At 38.4% G+C, this 16923-nt stretch overlaps 1 protein-coding gene across 1 annotated transcript; it reads right to left on the bottom strand.

Moving 5' to 3' along the window:
- Positions 1-6812: 6812 nt before the first annotated feature.
- On the bottom strand, positions 6813-8018 carry LOC147639858 (uncharacterized). The gene has a single exon (XM_086822605.1). The coding sequence runs from the start codon at positions 7552-7554 to the stop codon at positions 6859-6861; it is 696 nt and encodes a 231-aa protein (XP_086678731.1). The 5' UTR covers positions 7555-8018; the 3' UTR covers positions 6813-6858.
- Between the last annotated feature and the right edge of the window lie 8905 nt (positions 8019-16923).

Genomic DNA, 16923 nt, shown 5'->3' with positions numbered 1-16923 from the left:
CAACTAGAAGTGGCCACAGTAGGTTGCTTCTTGCTCAACCAAGATATGCATGAGCTACCGAGCATGAAACAAAAACCACTTGTGGACACTCTTGTGTCATAGCAACCAGCCCAATAATTTAAGTCCGAAAAAGTACTTGTGGACACTCTTGTGTCATAGCAACCAGCCCAATAATCTGAGTCCGAAAAAGCATGTAAATCTGGTGGCAACGATCCCTCCTTGGGATAAAATAGCCCAAGATGTATGGTGCCACTCAAGTAGTGAAAGATGCGTTTAACTACCTTCCAATGCTGAGACCCTGGGCTATGCATAAACTTGCTCACCTGTGAGACTATAAATTGAATGTCCGGCGTCGTAATGCATACATAAATGAGGCAACCAATAGCTGTCTAATAGAGTGTGACATCAAAGTGATCTCCAGCATCATGAAGACTCAACTTCAAACCTGTCTCCATTGGAGTAGCAATAGGTTTGCAGTCTTCAAGGCCAAATCTCCGCAACAATGTCTCAATATACTTTGTCTGACACAAAGCAATACCTCCATCACACTGCTTAAATTGTATCCCCAAATAATGATACAAATGCCCCAAATCTGATATCTCAAAAGAGGCATTCAAACCAGCCTTAAAATCAGTAATATGACTCTCATTTGGTCCTGTGAGCAGCATGTCATCGACATAGAGAGCAATGATTAGATGTACATCATCCACACGTTTAATATACAAAGTGCTTTCTGTTGGACTATTCTGAAAACCATGTGCAGTCAAACATGCATGTATCTTTTCATACCAAGCTCGTGGAGCTTGCTTTAAACCATATAAAGCCTTTTTCAACACTTTGTTTTCTTGCCCTCTTTGAACAAAACCACGAGGTTGCGATACATACACCTCCTCATGCAAATCTCCATTCAAGAACGTAGTCTTTATGTCCAACTGATGTACATTCCAACCATTATGAGCTGCCAATGCACAAATGCTACGAATGGTAGTCATACGACAAGTGGGAGCAAAGGTCTCATCAAAATCAATGCCCTTTTCTTGAGCATAACCCTTTGTAACAAGTCTAGACTTATAGCGATCAACACTGCCATTTGGCTTTCGTTTCAACTTAAAAACCCACTTACATCCAATGACCTTTTTACCAATAGGCAAATCACACAAAGACCATGTACCATTCTTCATTATAGCATCATATTCACTTTGCATTGTAGCCAACCAATTTTCTGATTTTTGTGCCTCATCAAATGAAAGAGGTTCTTCCTCTTCACACATACTAGACACAGCCAAAGCATAACAATCTGATGCATAAGAGGCATGCTGAAAACCTGAACGAGTACGACTAGACATAGGTGCATCAATTTTACTATCACGCAAGGTTTGCACCAGCCATTTAGACATACCTCTAGCCTGCTCATTTTCAGCCCTATCCTCATAAACTACATCCTATAAATCTGCATCAGAAATAGGCTCATCTATGATGTTTGAAATCTGCATAGGCTGAATATTTACCTCATTAAGACTTACATTTGAATTCCCACCTGTAAACAGAGGCAACAAAGTATCAAATACATCCCGTGAGCTCACACCTGTCTCTTTGGTACATGATAACAAAGGTTGCACAACATCTTCCACAAAAACAACATCTCGACTAATCAAGATACACTGTGACTATGGATGATACAATCTGTAACCCTTGCTCTCAGCACTGTAACCGCATTTGACAGCCTTATCATCCAATTTTCTACGTTGTTGCACAGGTACTAAAGCATAGGCCAAGCAACCAAAGACATGCAAGTGACCAATAGAAGGCTTCCCGCACAGGCACTAAAGCATAGGCCAAGCAATCAAAGACACGCAAGTGACCAATAGAAGGCTTCTTTCTCTCACTTGGTCTTGCATTTGTTCACATTCTTGCTATCTCGGTCCACCTTATTGTGAACTCATGCTTTGGTAGGCTTGCAAATAAGATGCCTCTATTGCTCTAAACCCATCCATTTTATAGGATATTTTGGTTGGCCAAGTGCAAATGCTGATTGGATTCAAGTCCTTCACATCACTTCTATATCTCTATTCTTACCATTTTTATACGGTGTCTTGGTTGGTAAGTGCCACAATTACTCATTGGATTCAAGTCGTCCAACACTTCTATCATTATAAAAAGTATTCAAAAAATTCATTTATTGTGCCCAACTTATGTGCCAACTATTGATCCTATGTAGAAGAGCTTATGCATTAGATCCTATATATTAGCTTCAAGTTTCAACCTCTTATGCTAGATTGTTCCTATGTAGAAGAGCTTATGCATTAGCTGTTATGCATAGAGTATTGTATGCAAGCTCTTTACATAGAGCTTATGCATTAGCTCTTATGCATAGAATGTATAGAACTAATACATAAGCTCTTTACATATAAAGCTTCTATATTAAAAAAAACATGCAAAAAAAAAAAGAAATCCCAATGCATGCAACGGTGCCACAAGAGTGGATGTTGACTTGGAGAGTGAATGTGCAACCACCATATATTGAAATTTTACATCAAAGTGAGAAAAGTACATGTTCCCTTAGAAGGGTTTATCCTACACTCTTATACATAAGCTCTATACAAGAGCTCTTATATATAAGCTCTATGCATAGTGTTCTTGCATATAATCTCTTATATATAAGTTCTATGCATAATCTCTATGCTAGCTACAAATAGTTATATGAGATTTTATGCATAATCTCTATAATAGCAACAAATAGATATAAGAGCTCTATGTATAAAGCCCTTATGCTCTTATGCATGCTATCTATAAATAGATATAAGAACTATGCATAAAGCTCTAATCATCTTATGCATAGAGCATAAGTGATCTATACATAATAGCTCTATGCACAAAGTTCCAAGCTTTTATTATTGTATGCATGCTCTTGTGCATAGAGCACATGCATTAGCTCTATGCATAGAGATCCTATAAAAAATAAAGCACTTGTGCACACACGGGTGATGCATAATAATAATAAAATAAGAGAGAAGGCTCTTACCTTATGAATAGAGAAGGCTCTTACCTTAAAGACCCTACAAATAATTACTACAAATAATTAATATAATATTTAAGAAAATGGGAGCAAGAAATAATTAAGAGAAAGGAGAGTTTCTTTATTTATTTTTCTTGATAGCTTGTTTAATTACTTTCTCTACAAAAGAAAATACAAAACAAAAGATAAGTAATTAGAAAACTCTTAAAAACTATGCATAAGGTTCTTATGATGTGTAGCCCTCAAAGGTTAATTGGAGACTAGACTAAGGAAGTAAAACAAATTGGTTTTAAGTTGGATGAAACTAGGTAATATCCAATAATTAAGATCTCAATTTTGTGCTTTTTTTGAAACTATTTTATTCACTAGAGGACTTCTAAACCCTAACTGTTTATGTCAGTATCATATGTTTATACTCCTCTTTTAAATATATAAGAGAATTGCAATAAGCATTACACTTATATTCACAAACAATCACATTAATAAACTAAAGAACATTGAGCAACATAAGTTGATCTAAAATTTGAGTAACATAACCAACCAACTTTAAACTAGTTCCAAATTTATTTTGGAGAAAGAGAAAATCTTTAGTGAAATTTTATATCAACATTATATCAAATCTATATGTAGAGTTAGTCAAGTCAGGGGAAAAGTGAGCATTTAATTAAACATAGCTTCTAGACCACCACATTAGAACTTTACATCTTGCACTTAAATATACATGTGTATAGGATAAAGTTTAATATAAGGACGTGGATTCTTGACCACCACATGTGTATAGGATAAAGTTTAATCTAAGGACGTGGATTCTTGAAAGACCACCACATTAGAACTTTAAATCTTGTAGTTAAATATACATGTGTACATGATAAAGTTTAATATAAGGACGTGGATTCTTGAAAGAATTATGCAAGTTAACGCTGGCACATTTCATTGATCAAAATGGTCAAATAGACTCAAAGCTACGTGGGAGAAGAGAATGGGAGTTTGTATTCACAATGATTGGTTATTTGTGGGATTCTTGTACATTTAAAGTTACTTGAATGTAGTTAAAAAATGTCTAGTATACTAAGGAATAATTACCTTGTTCAAATGTTTGTGAAAGAAAGTCTATACTTAAAATAATAAAAGTTGATTATGTAGTTCCAACAAAGAAGTTACATAAAAACTACCATAACATTGTGTCAAAATGTATAACTCTTCAAGTGTTGCAAACAAGGGAGAATGCACTTTAGGACCATACTAAGAGCTAATTGATGTGTATCACTTTTAGTTGTTTGTAGCTTTATAGAACATTATAGAGTATTGTATCTTGTTAAAAACTTAGAAGCAAAATTTACAAAAGGTTTTATTGTAGCCACTAAAATTAGTTTGAGTAGAACAAGTTTGAGCACTTGAAAAAGAAGGATTAACATCATGTGTAAGCAAGATCAAATGGGTTCTAGAGACTAATTTGATAAAAATAACTTTCTAGCTTGGAAGTACAAGGTTGTTAGAAGCTCTCTTTAAGCAAAGAGCTATGGGGACACATAGCTTTTAGAACAACTAAAGCAAAGCCACCTAGAGATAATGTAGATTTTCAAATGAGATCCTAGAGCAAGGATTGATACATTATAATATTTTGTATGTTACATAACATGATTTGACACATCCCAAAATGCTAACACTCCCAAGAAAGTAGGGGTAGAACTTGCAAGCTTGCTTGGCGCCAACAAAGGTAGGGAAACAAGCTTCCCCCACTGTTTCTAAGATCTTGCACCTCTTGTCATCAAAGCAAGGATGAAGGTGGATAAGGCATTTCTAATACCTTGTACCTCTTCTCATCAAAGCAAAGATGGAGGTGGATAAGACATTTCTAAGAGGCTAGAGCTTATACCTCTTCTCATCAAAGCAAGATGAGGGTGGGAGGATAAGACATATTAAAGAAACTCTAGTGGTAGGTAGGGGATAGATTTGGAAGAGGTAGAAGTAGCATGAGAGGAAAAAGGGGCTAGTAGATAAAAACGATCTAGACTATTTTTAATCAAAAGCCAATCAAAAGGCACATCAAACCTTCCAAATGTTGGTCAAACAACTTTAAATGCAAGCCAACAAACAAGATAATCCAGTTAGTGAATTGTCTACTAATCATAGAAGAAGAGGTGATTTCAAAGGAAAGGAAAGCCTTGAACAATGAAGTATTGGATTTTTAAACTACTCTCACATTCAAGGCCACTATAAATAATAATAATAAAGAAAGAAAGGGAGAATGAGAAGAGATAAGAGATAAGTTACCTTAGTCAAACCACATTTTGACATTCTAGCATGATGGTAGATAGGAAAATCTTTTCCTTGTGATGGCACTTATCATGAATGGCAAGTCAAACACATACCAAGAAGGTTGGTATATGATTAGGGGGGCATTTATACATATGACTAGCCATGGAGAGTGGTTTTCCAATTTACAAACCATTTATTCTCAGTCTATACTCATTGCAAGTAACGATACTCATTAATAGATAACACATATAGGAACCCTACAAGTCAAAAAGTCTACATGATGACATGCCACTTGAGACACTACAAAATTGGTTTCAAGTGCCATGGGTCACTATAAACATTATATCAATTGGTAAGATGGTAGAACAAGGTGGCCTACAAGTCGTTTACACATGCAAGGTCCTAAATGTGGTTACAAGGTCATCATTAGAGGTACAAAAGTTGGTAGGATGCTTAAACTTAATTTACATGTGTAGTCGAAGTTGTGTGAGGCATATGTGTATACTAAGGGACAAAGTTGAATCTCAAACATGGGGACATGGGACAAATCTACTAGCCATATTAGCATAACCGGTACAATTGATCATCACTAAAGGTGCCAAAGTTGAAGAATGAAAAGCTTCCTAACATATTCCCAGTTTGTTTGATTAGAAATTAAGCTAGGAAACAAGACAAGTAACAATTGCAAGCCAATAAACATGGGTTGGTTTGTTGAAGACAAGTATGACCAATGCAACATGGAAACATATTTGTGCATTTTGTATAACTTCAAACAAATGACCCGCACAAAGAAAAGTTTTGGGAGTGGTAGAGGTACTAGGAATATGGCAAGCACCAACTTGAAAATATTTAGATTATTAACATTTGAAGAGATGCTTTGTAGAAAGTACATTGTTACATAACCTCAAGATATTAGAGACAAGATCCTTTACTTTACATTCTATAAGGACATTTCCTTCATGAAGGCATTTTGGAAGCCAATAGAGTGTAGGGTAGCTTTTTGATGGACGCCCTTCCAACTTGAATTGAAGAGGTGAATGTTGAAGTCTAAAAGCATACAAATTTGATGGCCAATAAGAAATTTTGGAAGGTTTTGATAGCCAAATTGCCAAAAGAAGGGGCATGAAGACATCAAAAACAAGAGAGAGAAAAAAAGGGAGGAGAGAGAGAGATTGAGGTTTTTTTTAAAAATTTACTTAGTAGTAACTATGCCAAGAGCCCTAGAGAGAGAGAAGGATAGCGGAATGATGCGAGGGGTACATTGAATGCTACCTTCACATTGGTGAATTGACTTAAAGTAGAAGGGTAATATTACGCTCTTATCCATAAAATGGAGTTTCTTATAGTAAAAGAAGACAAGTCACAAGGAGTAAGGACATATCATTTTGATTGACAGTACTGCAACTAGGAGTATGCATGATGCAAACCGTTCAATACCACAATCCAGCAGGCTGATCAAAGCCGACGACTCACGTGTGTATACAGAGAACCCTTAAATTGTCTCACATGCCGACCCAGAAAAAAAAACACACACTTGTGATCAACAGAGTGATTCGATATTATTACACACAAATGAATTTACATTAAGCGGACACTGCTTGCGCTAAGTATCCCAAGGATTCCACTTGTAATTGCAGTGAGATAATGTAGTGCGCAGCTTGCTCCAACAGCTTCGGCACGTCCATCTGATCTCCACCCGGAATTATCCCGCGAAAGCTTGCGAGTTGATTCAGAGTTGTGGAGCTTTCACCTGGCTGCGCTATGTTAATGGCACTACTTAAGTGCCTCCGATTAGCGGAGCAATGGAGAGCTTTGGCATAGCTGTTGCGATAATTAAGAGACTGTTTCCTGGCCATCCAACGTCTCCTTCTCAGGCGTTTGAGGAAGAAGCGGCCATGAATCGAAGGCCTGGCTTCTGTGCTTGCTTTAGACGAAAAGCTTTTGCTTTTCTGCTTTAGCTTTAGCTCTTGAACGCTCTTGTGCGTCGCAGGAAGCTCGACTGCATCACCTGGCTCCTCACTGCTGCTTCCTAGAGCGAGCTTTCTATGTAAAGCTTTGCTCCAGCTTGTTTCACCTGCTGCGGAAGCAAGAGACCAGTCGGCGGCCTGCTTGACTGCGTTGTAACGCTCTTGAGCTGTGCGCTCTTCTATGCTCATGAGCAAGGGCACAAAATTTTGCATGTAGATTTCTCGGAATGCTAACCGTGATGAGTTTTGCAGAGGGAAGCAGCTGATGGGTGACTGCATGCTATCATCCATACTGGTAGTAGTATCAAGCATACTTGATTAGTATAATAATGAGGTGGAGTACGCAGCAAGGTGGGATAATTAAACCAAAATGAGCACAAACTGATGCGGCTGAGGGACACTGTGTAGTAGGGGGAGGGGACCAAGCGGGGTTGAAGAAGAAGCGATTTCTGAGGCTATGTGAATGGGAGGGATAATTTATGAGAAAACTACTGGTATGTTAGTGATGTGGGAGACAAGGTTAGAACTACGAGGCCATGGATTGGAGAGCTGAAGCCACATTCTAAGCGAAAACAGAGCTGAGGATGGTATAGAGAGAGAGAGAGAGAGAGAGAGAGAGAGAGCTGCGTCATATGATGTGGAAGTAGTGGGGGTGGTATATTTATAAATAAAATTGATGCAAACATTAAGGTGGGGGTGTCTGTCGTTATAGAGATGAGCAGCAGGCGAACAGCTCATAGAAGAGGGGGAGGAGAACGTGAGCGGATCTTTGGAGATCTGCTGGACGCAGAAAGAAAAGGCTGCCAAAAACTACACACACACATATATATTAACACACCACCTAGCATGGGGGGGCCTTAGGTGCCGCCCACAGCCCAATATCTATCTTTCGTTCCCCTTTTATCAACAAATAAAAATAGAATCATCTTAATTTAACTTCCGAATTCCACCATTAACCAACCCTACCTCGCTTTAACAAATATCATCTTCATTTTTCCACCATTAACCCTACCTCGTCATTAACGCCTCCTCCTTTTAACAAATTTATAAGGTATGTATTTGAACACAAATTTATAAGGTATGTATTTGTAAGTTCAAATAGACGCCCTTTGTTTTAAGGAAGCCTTGAAATTAAGAGGAAATGGATATTTAGACCCTTTGAAATCTTGCTTGAGTTGAAATCAAGGATATCCTTTGTTTTAAGTAAGGCTTGAAATTAAGAGGAAATGGATATCTAGGCCCTTTGAGATCTTGCTTGAGTTGAAATCTTAAAGGATCCACTACAATTAATATCCGCAACTTGGGGCTTTAATGAAAGCCTCTTGTGGGGAACTAACTCTAAGCATCATGTAGACGGTTAATGTACCATACCTGAATGCTCATTATATATTTAAAGTCAAGATGTAAGCAACACTTCATATAGGAGGGCTCTTTATCCCATGTGATGACATAGAGCCCACTCATAGTCACACCAATGAGCTCAAGATGTTGTGCTAGAGCCTAGTCTTCATAGGAGGAGAGTCCAAGGCGGTGTGTAAACTTCCCCAAAGCTCCCATACATATCATACCTTCTCCTTTTGTTGACATTGAGGTAGAGTGTTGCAAGGCCTCGCTGGCTAGCACTAAGTTGGCTCAATTAGTGAGGTTGGAGATACATTTCAAGAGAAGGTGGGAAGTTTCGAAATTGAGGTGTTAACAAGGGAACTATCGAAAACATTCCCCATCAAGACTTTAGGGGGCTAGGGGTGGAAGAAGCCTAGTGACCACCCTCACTAAATTGGGCAGGAGGACGTGTTTTTCAGCCCAATTAGTGAGGGTAGAAGAAGAAATGTGCAAGGTTTTAAAATTGAGGTGTTTAGAATCCTTTCCCAACAAGACTTTGCGGGGGTGGTGTTCGGGAGGGAACGTGGGAAGGGGTGAAGAGGCCTAGTCCCCTCTTATGGGGGTGGGTTCAAGTCCTTATGTAGTTTTCTAGGTGCTTTAAACACATTGCAAAAAGGGGATTGAGAGAATCCTAGCAAAAAGGGAAGATCTCTCCGCCCATTCTCATGGACGGGGAGTCTCCCCGCCCATCCCTTGCCCACCTAGACTCCTCGTCCATCTCCTTGCCCACCTTGAATGTGCTGAGAGTGTGTAAACACCCTTGCTCTTGTTTTTTTTTTGGGGGGGGGGATATGATTTGGTATTATTCCACACAAATTCATTCTTCAATATGGGGCTACCCAATTCCAATATCCTCTTTTTGAAAATTGGCGAAATGTGTAAAATCAAAACATAATAACCGTGGAGACAAACAACGTCGTCGGTGTGACTAATAATTGGGAAAATTTCCCGCATTTTTTTTGGGGGAAATAGTTTTTAAGTTTGGCGAAAACAGAAAAAGGCATAAATGGGGGGGGGAGGCAGCTTTGCAAATTGCTGGTGCGGGATTCTCTCTCGCCGTTCTGTGCAGCACAGACAAGGGCTGACGTGGCGATCTGGGTGGCTGGCGGGACCCGATGTGTTTGCAAAATCCTGGGAGGTGGGACCCGCCGCCAACGCCCTTTTGTTTTTGCGGGTTTTTTCTCATTCTGCTGCAGCCTGTGCGCACATGCCTGCACATGATTGTTTGGCTCCCCCCATGTGCCCCCCCTTCCCCCGCTCTCTACGCTCCTTTACACGCTCCCCGTCGTACGCGTACGGCTCGTATCTCTGATTTCACACTCCCGAAAACGAACCCCCCCCCCCCACACACACACGCCCGCCCGGACTCCCCCCTATCCGTCTTCGGCCACGTTGCTCCTCGGGAGACTTGGACGTTGGACCACGTCTAGACTCTCCCTCCATCATAGCCCTCGTCATTCCTCTCCTCAATCATCTCTTCACTCTCACATGGCACCAACAACCGCCATATAAATTCAACCCACGGAGAATCATCATTCCTTGATATTTGTTATTCCTTGAGATGAGAGAACGAGGGGCAAAAGAACAAATTTCTTAACCAATCAAAATAAAGGTAATGCTTGAAAGTGATCCGTATTTAGTACTAAAAATATAGAATGTATAATTTTTGAGAATTTTCAATCTCAACAGAAATTAATTACACTACACATTCCGTTTTTCAAACACGTGTGTGTGTGTGTGTGTGTGTGTGTGAGAGAGAGAGAGAGAGAGAGAGAGAGAGAGAGAGAGGACATTCGAGAGAGTAGCTACTAGCACAAGAGAGGTCATACCCTAAGCCTTCACACCTTCCCATTGGCATTAAAGACACGTCAAAGCCTTTTCACAAGAAGAAGAGGGATGACGACTAATCCACCTCTTCAAAAGCGATCATAACTTAACCCTTCACACATACCCATTGGCATTCAAGACATAGTGCTCTAGTAGATAGAAGGTAAATATTTAAAATCAAATAAACAAGAAAATGAATGTTGTAAAGAGCATGAAAAGTTGAGTGAGAACCTTTATATTCTTGTTAAATGTGGTACCACATAGGATAAAAGTGGGGAAGAAAATGTGTGTGTGTTGCAACATAGGATAAAAGTGGGGAAGAAAATATGTATGGGATATGCATGTGTGTGTGTGTTGTTTTTTCTCCTTTTTTTTGGAGCAAGTTGGGGTGCGGCGGTTCATTAGGGAATGCACCACAAGTTACAACCTGTGCACTTTGTCTCTTATGACCTTCAAAAGGTGAAAACCATAGTTCATGGGAACAAGCTTAACAACTACCAAAGTTACCATAGTTACTCCAACCCCTTTCAATAGGGAAGGGTCCAAATTACCTTGTCACTTTCATTCCAAATTTTAAACATGGATTTTTAGAAAGAAGAAAACAAAACCCATTTGTTTTTTTCTTCCATAAGGTTAATCTCTCTCTCTCTCTCTCTCTCTCTCTCTCTCTCTCTCTCTCTCTCTCTCTCACACACACACACACACACACACACACACACACGTAAAAGAAGAAAATCATAGCTCATGGGAACATCTTAAAAACTACCAAAGCTACCATAGTTGCTCGAAGCTCTTTCAATTGGGAAGGGGTCCAAATTACCTTGTCACTTTTATTCTACATTTTAAACATGCATTTTTTGAAATAAGAAGTTACATACACACAAAACCCAAATGTTTTTTCTTCCATAAGGTTAATCTCTCTCTCTCTCTCTCTCTCTCTCTCTCTCTCTCACACACACACACACACACACACACACACACACACACACACACACACACACACATACATCCCTGATCTGACTATGGGACTTACGGGTTCAGTCAGATGAGCTCAGTTAGTTAAGGCTTTTGACTATGTTAGGACACACACACACACACAAGGGACACACGCATGCACATATGCACACACACATCATGCATGCATGCACAAACACACGCACAACACATGCATGCATATACGTACACATATATGCATGCACATGCACACACACATAGTATGCATGAATTCACTCCCATGTCCACATACATATCTCATCTTGAGGTTTATTTTCATTTGAAGATCGAACCTGCAAATTTACGACACACCAATGGACTTTACAACAATTTCCTACAATGGACTTTAACAAACAATTTAAAAATGTAAGATAATTTTAGCAATTTTCTAGCCTATTTCCAATGGAATTTATTAGCAATTTAAAAATGTAAGATGATTTTAGCTTCATTGAAAAGTATTTCAAAGATATTGAGGGAAAAAAATTATGAGTTTTTGATACATCATAAGGATAAAAAATAGTGCTTCATGCAATTTGAAAGTGTCTGACATGTCTATTGGTGCACTCTTAAATCCTTAAAATTAAGCTTTTGCAAGTTACCATTCTCTAAAGTGACATAAAAAGGTGGAGTGATATTACTTGTCATCACCAGGGTTACAATATGACCTCTTGTGTCAAAAAATGGCACAACAATGAGACCCAAAGAGCCATTTATGAAGGGTAAAATACTTTAATAATACCCCTAATCAGTTTTAACTATTGCATAATACCCCTAATCAGTAAAATACCCCTAATCAGTAAAATACCCCTAATCAGTAAAATACCCCTAATCAGTTTTAATTATTGCATACAGCAACATGGACAATGTGAAAGAAAACTTAGTTTTAAAGCTCCAGCATCCTTTTGTGATTTCCAAAATCAAGCAAGCAAGTAATGTGTGTGTGTGTGTGTGTGTGTGTGTGTGTGTGTGTACACACACACACACACACACACACACACACACACACACATACATATACATATATATATCGTATACGTACACATGCATACATGCACACACGCATGCATATACACACACACGCACACACGTACACACACAAAGAGAGCTTCCAATCCTAAAATGGCATTGGTGTACCTTATTTGAAAAACATTGCACAACCATCCTTTATCAGTTGTTAAAAATGTTTTGATTAGTGACAGTCTCATGTATACTATGGTACCTTGAAGCATTGCTTGATATACATGTGAGACATAGTTCCAACACTTTTTTCCCACACTAGGTTGGTTCTTTAGTGGTTTGCCCATGTTATCAAAGATTCTTTAATCCACCAAGGTATTTATGCATATGTGGTTTGAATTCACATTTGTTAATGATATATGTTGTTGTAGAAATTTATAAAATTTATGAAAATATATAATATCTTAACATCCTACCACCAAGCCTAAACAATCAACCCAATATTATTTGAAGATATGTTTTTAGATCAAACTTTACCAAACTTGCTGCTTTTTAGTAAAAGATTATGCAATATTAAATATAGATGAGCATCTGTTTGTAAAAAGCACATGCTTACTAGCCCCTTTCTATACAAAAAATCATTATTTATGTAATCCCTTATTATGGAGTGCAAAAAGCAAAAATAAAAACAAAGGCAAGAAAGGAAAAATGACATTCAAACTAGATGTCGATTAGGGGTTCATGACATTGAAAGTTGAGAAGGAACAAAGCAATGAATTATGGAGTTCATCATGTCCATATCATATCTTTCTCCATTCAGCACATGAAGCACTTATAGCATCTATTGAATGGAAGTTCTCACTTGCATTGATGCCTACCAATGATGGTGACATGCACATGCATGTGAAGGTAGACATTAATGCTACACAACTCTTTTAATGTTGGGAGTTTACTCTTAAAATATGAGCGTGAGTCTTTGAACTTGTCAAAAATATATAATGTTGGGAGTCTTTTAATGTTGGGAGTTTACTCTTAAAGTACAAGCATGAGTCTTTGACCTTGTCAAAAATATATAATGAAATATCTCTTACCATAATGATAAAGATTGATTTTAAAAGGTACTCCAAAAGTTTATGTTTAGAATGTCCATATTATTACAAAGGTGCCAAATAAAATGCATATAGTTAATAGAATTAATATACCTATTTCACAAGTACATGCTTATGATGGTTTCATGTTCAAGGCACTAAATGCACATATACTTCTATGCTATTGAATATGTACCAATTTATGCTATTTTATGCGTTTAGTGTAAATGTCTCTATTTTTTTAATGGAAAACTCGTGGTATAAAATATCTTTATGTACAAGAATTATGCTTGAAACTCTCAAATGAGATCATGAATATTTGGACAACAAACTTATCACTATCATTGAAATCCTAAACAAATATTCAATTTATTTTTGAAAGAAAGTGTCAACTAGATTAACTTAGATTAGCATAATTAACCTAGATTAAGATGATTAGCCTAGGTTTAGAGCAAGAAGGGAAAGTCAGAGACTTGTGTATTCTTGATTATTAAAAGGTACCAAAAATATGGTGTATGTGGCCTATATACATGACCTACCTTTCACACTATCATAAGTGTTGTCCATAGGCATGGTCAATTGGCCTTAGGCCCATTATTCATATGAGGCCATTCCACTTTGTTACACACACCATCCCCACCCAAAAGGTTTCATCCTTGAAACCATTGATATGTACAATTACAATTCTCATGGATGGAGTATATGTTAATGGACTCATGTGAACTTGAAGTTCATGTTCACACCATGTATGGGGGGTCAAAATCGCATGTATATGGTTGTAAACTACTCAATAAGCCCTTAAAACAAGCTATAACTTCTTCCCCGTAATGGCATAAGAACCTTGAGTAGCTTCCAATCATTATGCATCCAATTTCCAAGGGTATAGGGCTGTCCAGAGTGAATTTACAGTAATTTTTAGCAAGTTATTTCACTATTCATGACCCTTTTTGGACTTCCAAAATGCATCCAACAACCCTTAAAATCCTTCCAATGTAGAGGCAGGTTGCCAAGAAGCTTCTTCCTTAGGCAGCTCACCATTTGACCAAGTACTCCACTAATGTTGTATGGTTGCAAAGGACTCTTTCTCTTGTACCCAAAATCTCTTCCTCCTCATCCATTAGAGACAATTCATCTTGCACAAATACCTCAATCCCAAGGTAAGCTTTGAGATGTGATACATGGAACACATCATGAATCTTTAAGGTTGATGGAAGTGCCAATTGATAAGCAACTTCACCAACAAGCCTCTCCACCTTACCTTCCATGAACTCCAATGGCCTCCGATGAGCATTAGCATAATGCCTCATCCTTTCTTGAGCTTGCTTCATATTAGCTTTGCATTGTTGCAAGAGTGCATCCAGTTTTTCCATCTCTTCTTTTGCCTTAGGATTCACCCCTTCTTGCTTTTGAACCATCATTGGCATATTCACTTTGTACCCATAAAGTGCCTGAAAAGGTGACATGCCAATGCTCTCATGATGTGTGCTATTATGACCAAACTCAGCAAGCAGAAACCACTCATCCTAAACACCTTGCGTATCATGGCAATAGTGCCTTAAGTTTCCACCCACTTGTTTGCCCTCTCGGTTTGCCCATCAGTTTCGGGTCATAGGTGGTGCTAGGTGTCAAAACAGTCCCTATGATCTTAAACAACGTCCTCCAAAATGAACTCATAAACTTCACATCTCGGTCACTAACAATTTGTTGTGGCACTCCATGCAACTTGAACACATGATCCCCAAACTGTTTTGCAACCATAGATGCTGAAACTTTAACCTTGGAAGGAATAAAATCTGCGACTTTTGTCGAGCGGTCTACCACCACATATATACTATCCCATCCCCTCCTTGTATGAGATGAAATCCATGGAGGTGTGTGTCCATTTGCCATCGGGAATAGGCAAAGGCTACAGCAAACCATTGGGCTTATGTGTGGGATCCTTGTTTTGTTGACAAGGCAAGCAACTTGTCACAAAAGTATACACATCCTTTCACATTCCTTTCCAATAAAAACTCTTCCGCACCTTCTCAAAGGTCTTAAACAGCCCCATGTGCCCTGATAGTGGAGAAGAATGCATCTCTTCCACAACACCCTCTTCTTGTAGCTTGATGTAGGCACAAGATAGACTTTGCCTTAGTAGAAGATGAGTCCATTACGCAGTTCAAAATGTAGCAAATCATCATGGGATCCTTACTGTAATTTCTGCCACATTGGTGCCACTTTCTCATCCAATATGTACTCTTCTTGGATATCCAAAATCCAATCTTTATGTACCTCCGATATTTCCATGCATCTACATGCCCATATGCGTGACAATGCATCCGCCACAACAATCTCTTTCCCTTTTATGTAAGAGATCTCAAAGTCATAATTTTGCAATGTAGCCACCCACCTTCTTAGCTTGGGAGAGAGTGCAGGTTGAGACAAGAAGTATTGAAGCACTCTATGATCACTCTTTACAAAGAAATGACTTCCATACAAGTAATGATGCCACTTCTTTATTGCATGAAGTATTGCCAACATCTCTTGATCATAGACATGCATAACCATTTCCTTATCATCAAGCTTTCGACTCTCAAAACGATCACTCCATGTTCTTGGAACAAAACAGCCCCAATGCCTCTTCCGCATGCATCGGCTTGAACCACAAATGGCTTCAAGAAGTTCGGGCATTTACGTATAAGGCTCGGGTCACTCGTATAAATATGTAAGTATCACGTGGGTTCAACAGAAGGACATTTTAAATATTTAAAACTTACAGAAATATATTTACAGAGGGGATTTATTTATTGTATTTTAAAAAAAAATACATATTTGAATAGGAAAGGATACATTATATTCACTAAAAAATTCACAGATAAGGGACTTTTTAAATAGGCCTTGAACGCACGTGATATAGAGGATTTACATATAGTGACCCCCCCGAGCCATGAACCTCTTATAAAATGATGATAAGCCCAAGAATCCTCTTAATTGAGTGGTATTTGTAGGCGTGGGTCAATTCTTAACACACTCAACCTTATTAGAATCCACTATAATGCCTTCTTTGCTCATTATATGTCTACGATGCTCAACCTTTTGTGCCATAAATGTGCATTTTCTCTCTCCTTTTTGCATATAAATTGTTGGCTATTAAAGCATCCAAAACAACCCTTACATGCATCAAGTGCTCCTTCTCCCCTTTGCTATATATCAAGATATCATCAAAGAATACAAGCACCCAGTTGTAAAGGAAAGATCCAAGCACCTTGTTCATTAAAGCTTGAAATGTTACCGGGGCATTGCACAACCCAAATGGCATAAACAAATAATGGTAGAGATCTCTCTCAGTTCTAAATGCTCATCACCTTCCTTGATTCTCAATTGGTGATAACCCGATCTCAAATTAATCTTGGAGAAGAAACATGCACCTTTCAACTCATCAAAAGCAAGT

The sequence above is a fragment of the Cibotium barometz genome, chromosome 3 (genome assembly GCF_041138505.1).
Source record: "Cibotium barometz isolate CiBa-2024 chromosome 3, ASM4113850v1, whole genome shotgun sequence".
Taxonomy (NCBI): Eukaryota; Viridiplantae; Streptophyta; class Polypodiopsida; order Cyatheales; family Cibotiaceae; genus Cibotium; species Cibotium barometz.
Note: the sequence above shows the minus strand (reverse complement) of the source record. Positions and strands in the feature narration are given on the sequence as shown.

Excerpts from the sequence above, each read along its gene's own strand:
- LOC147639858 (XM_086822605.1), bottom strand. The coding sequence starts at position 7,554 with ATGCTTGATACTACTACCAGTATGGATGATAGCATGCAGTCACCCATC.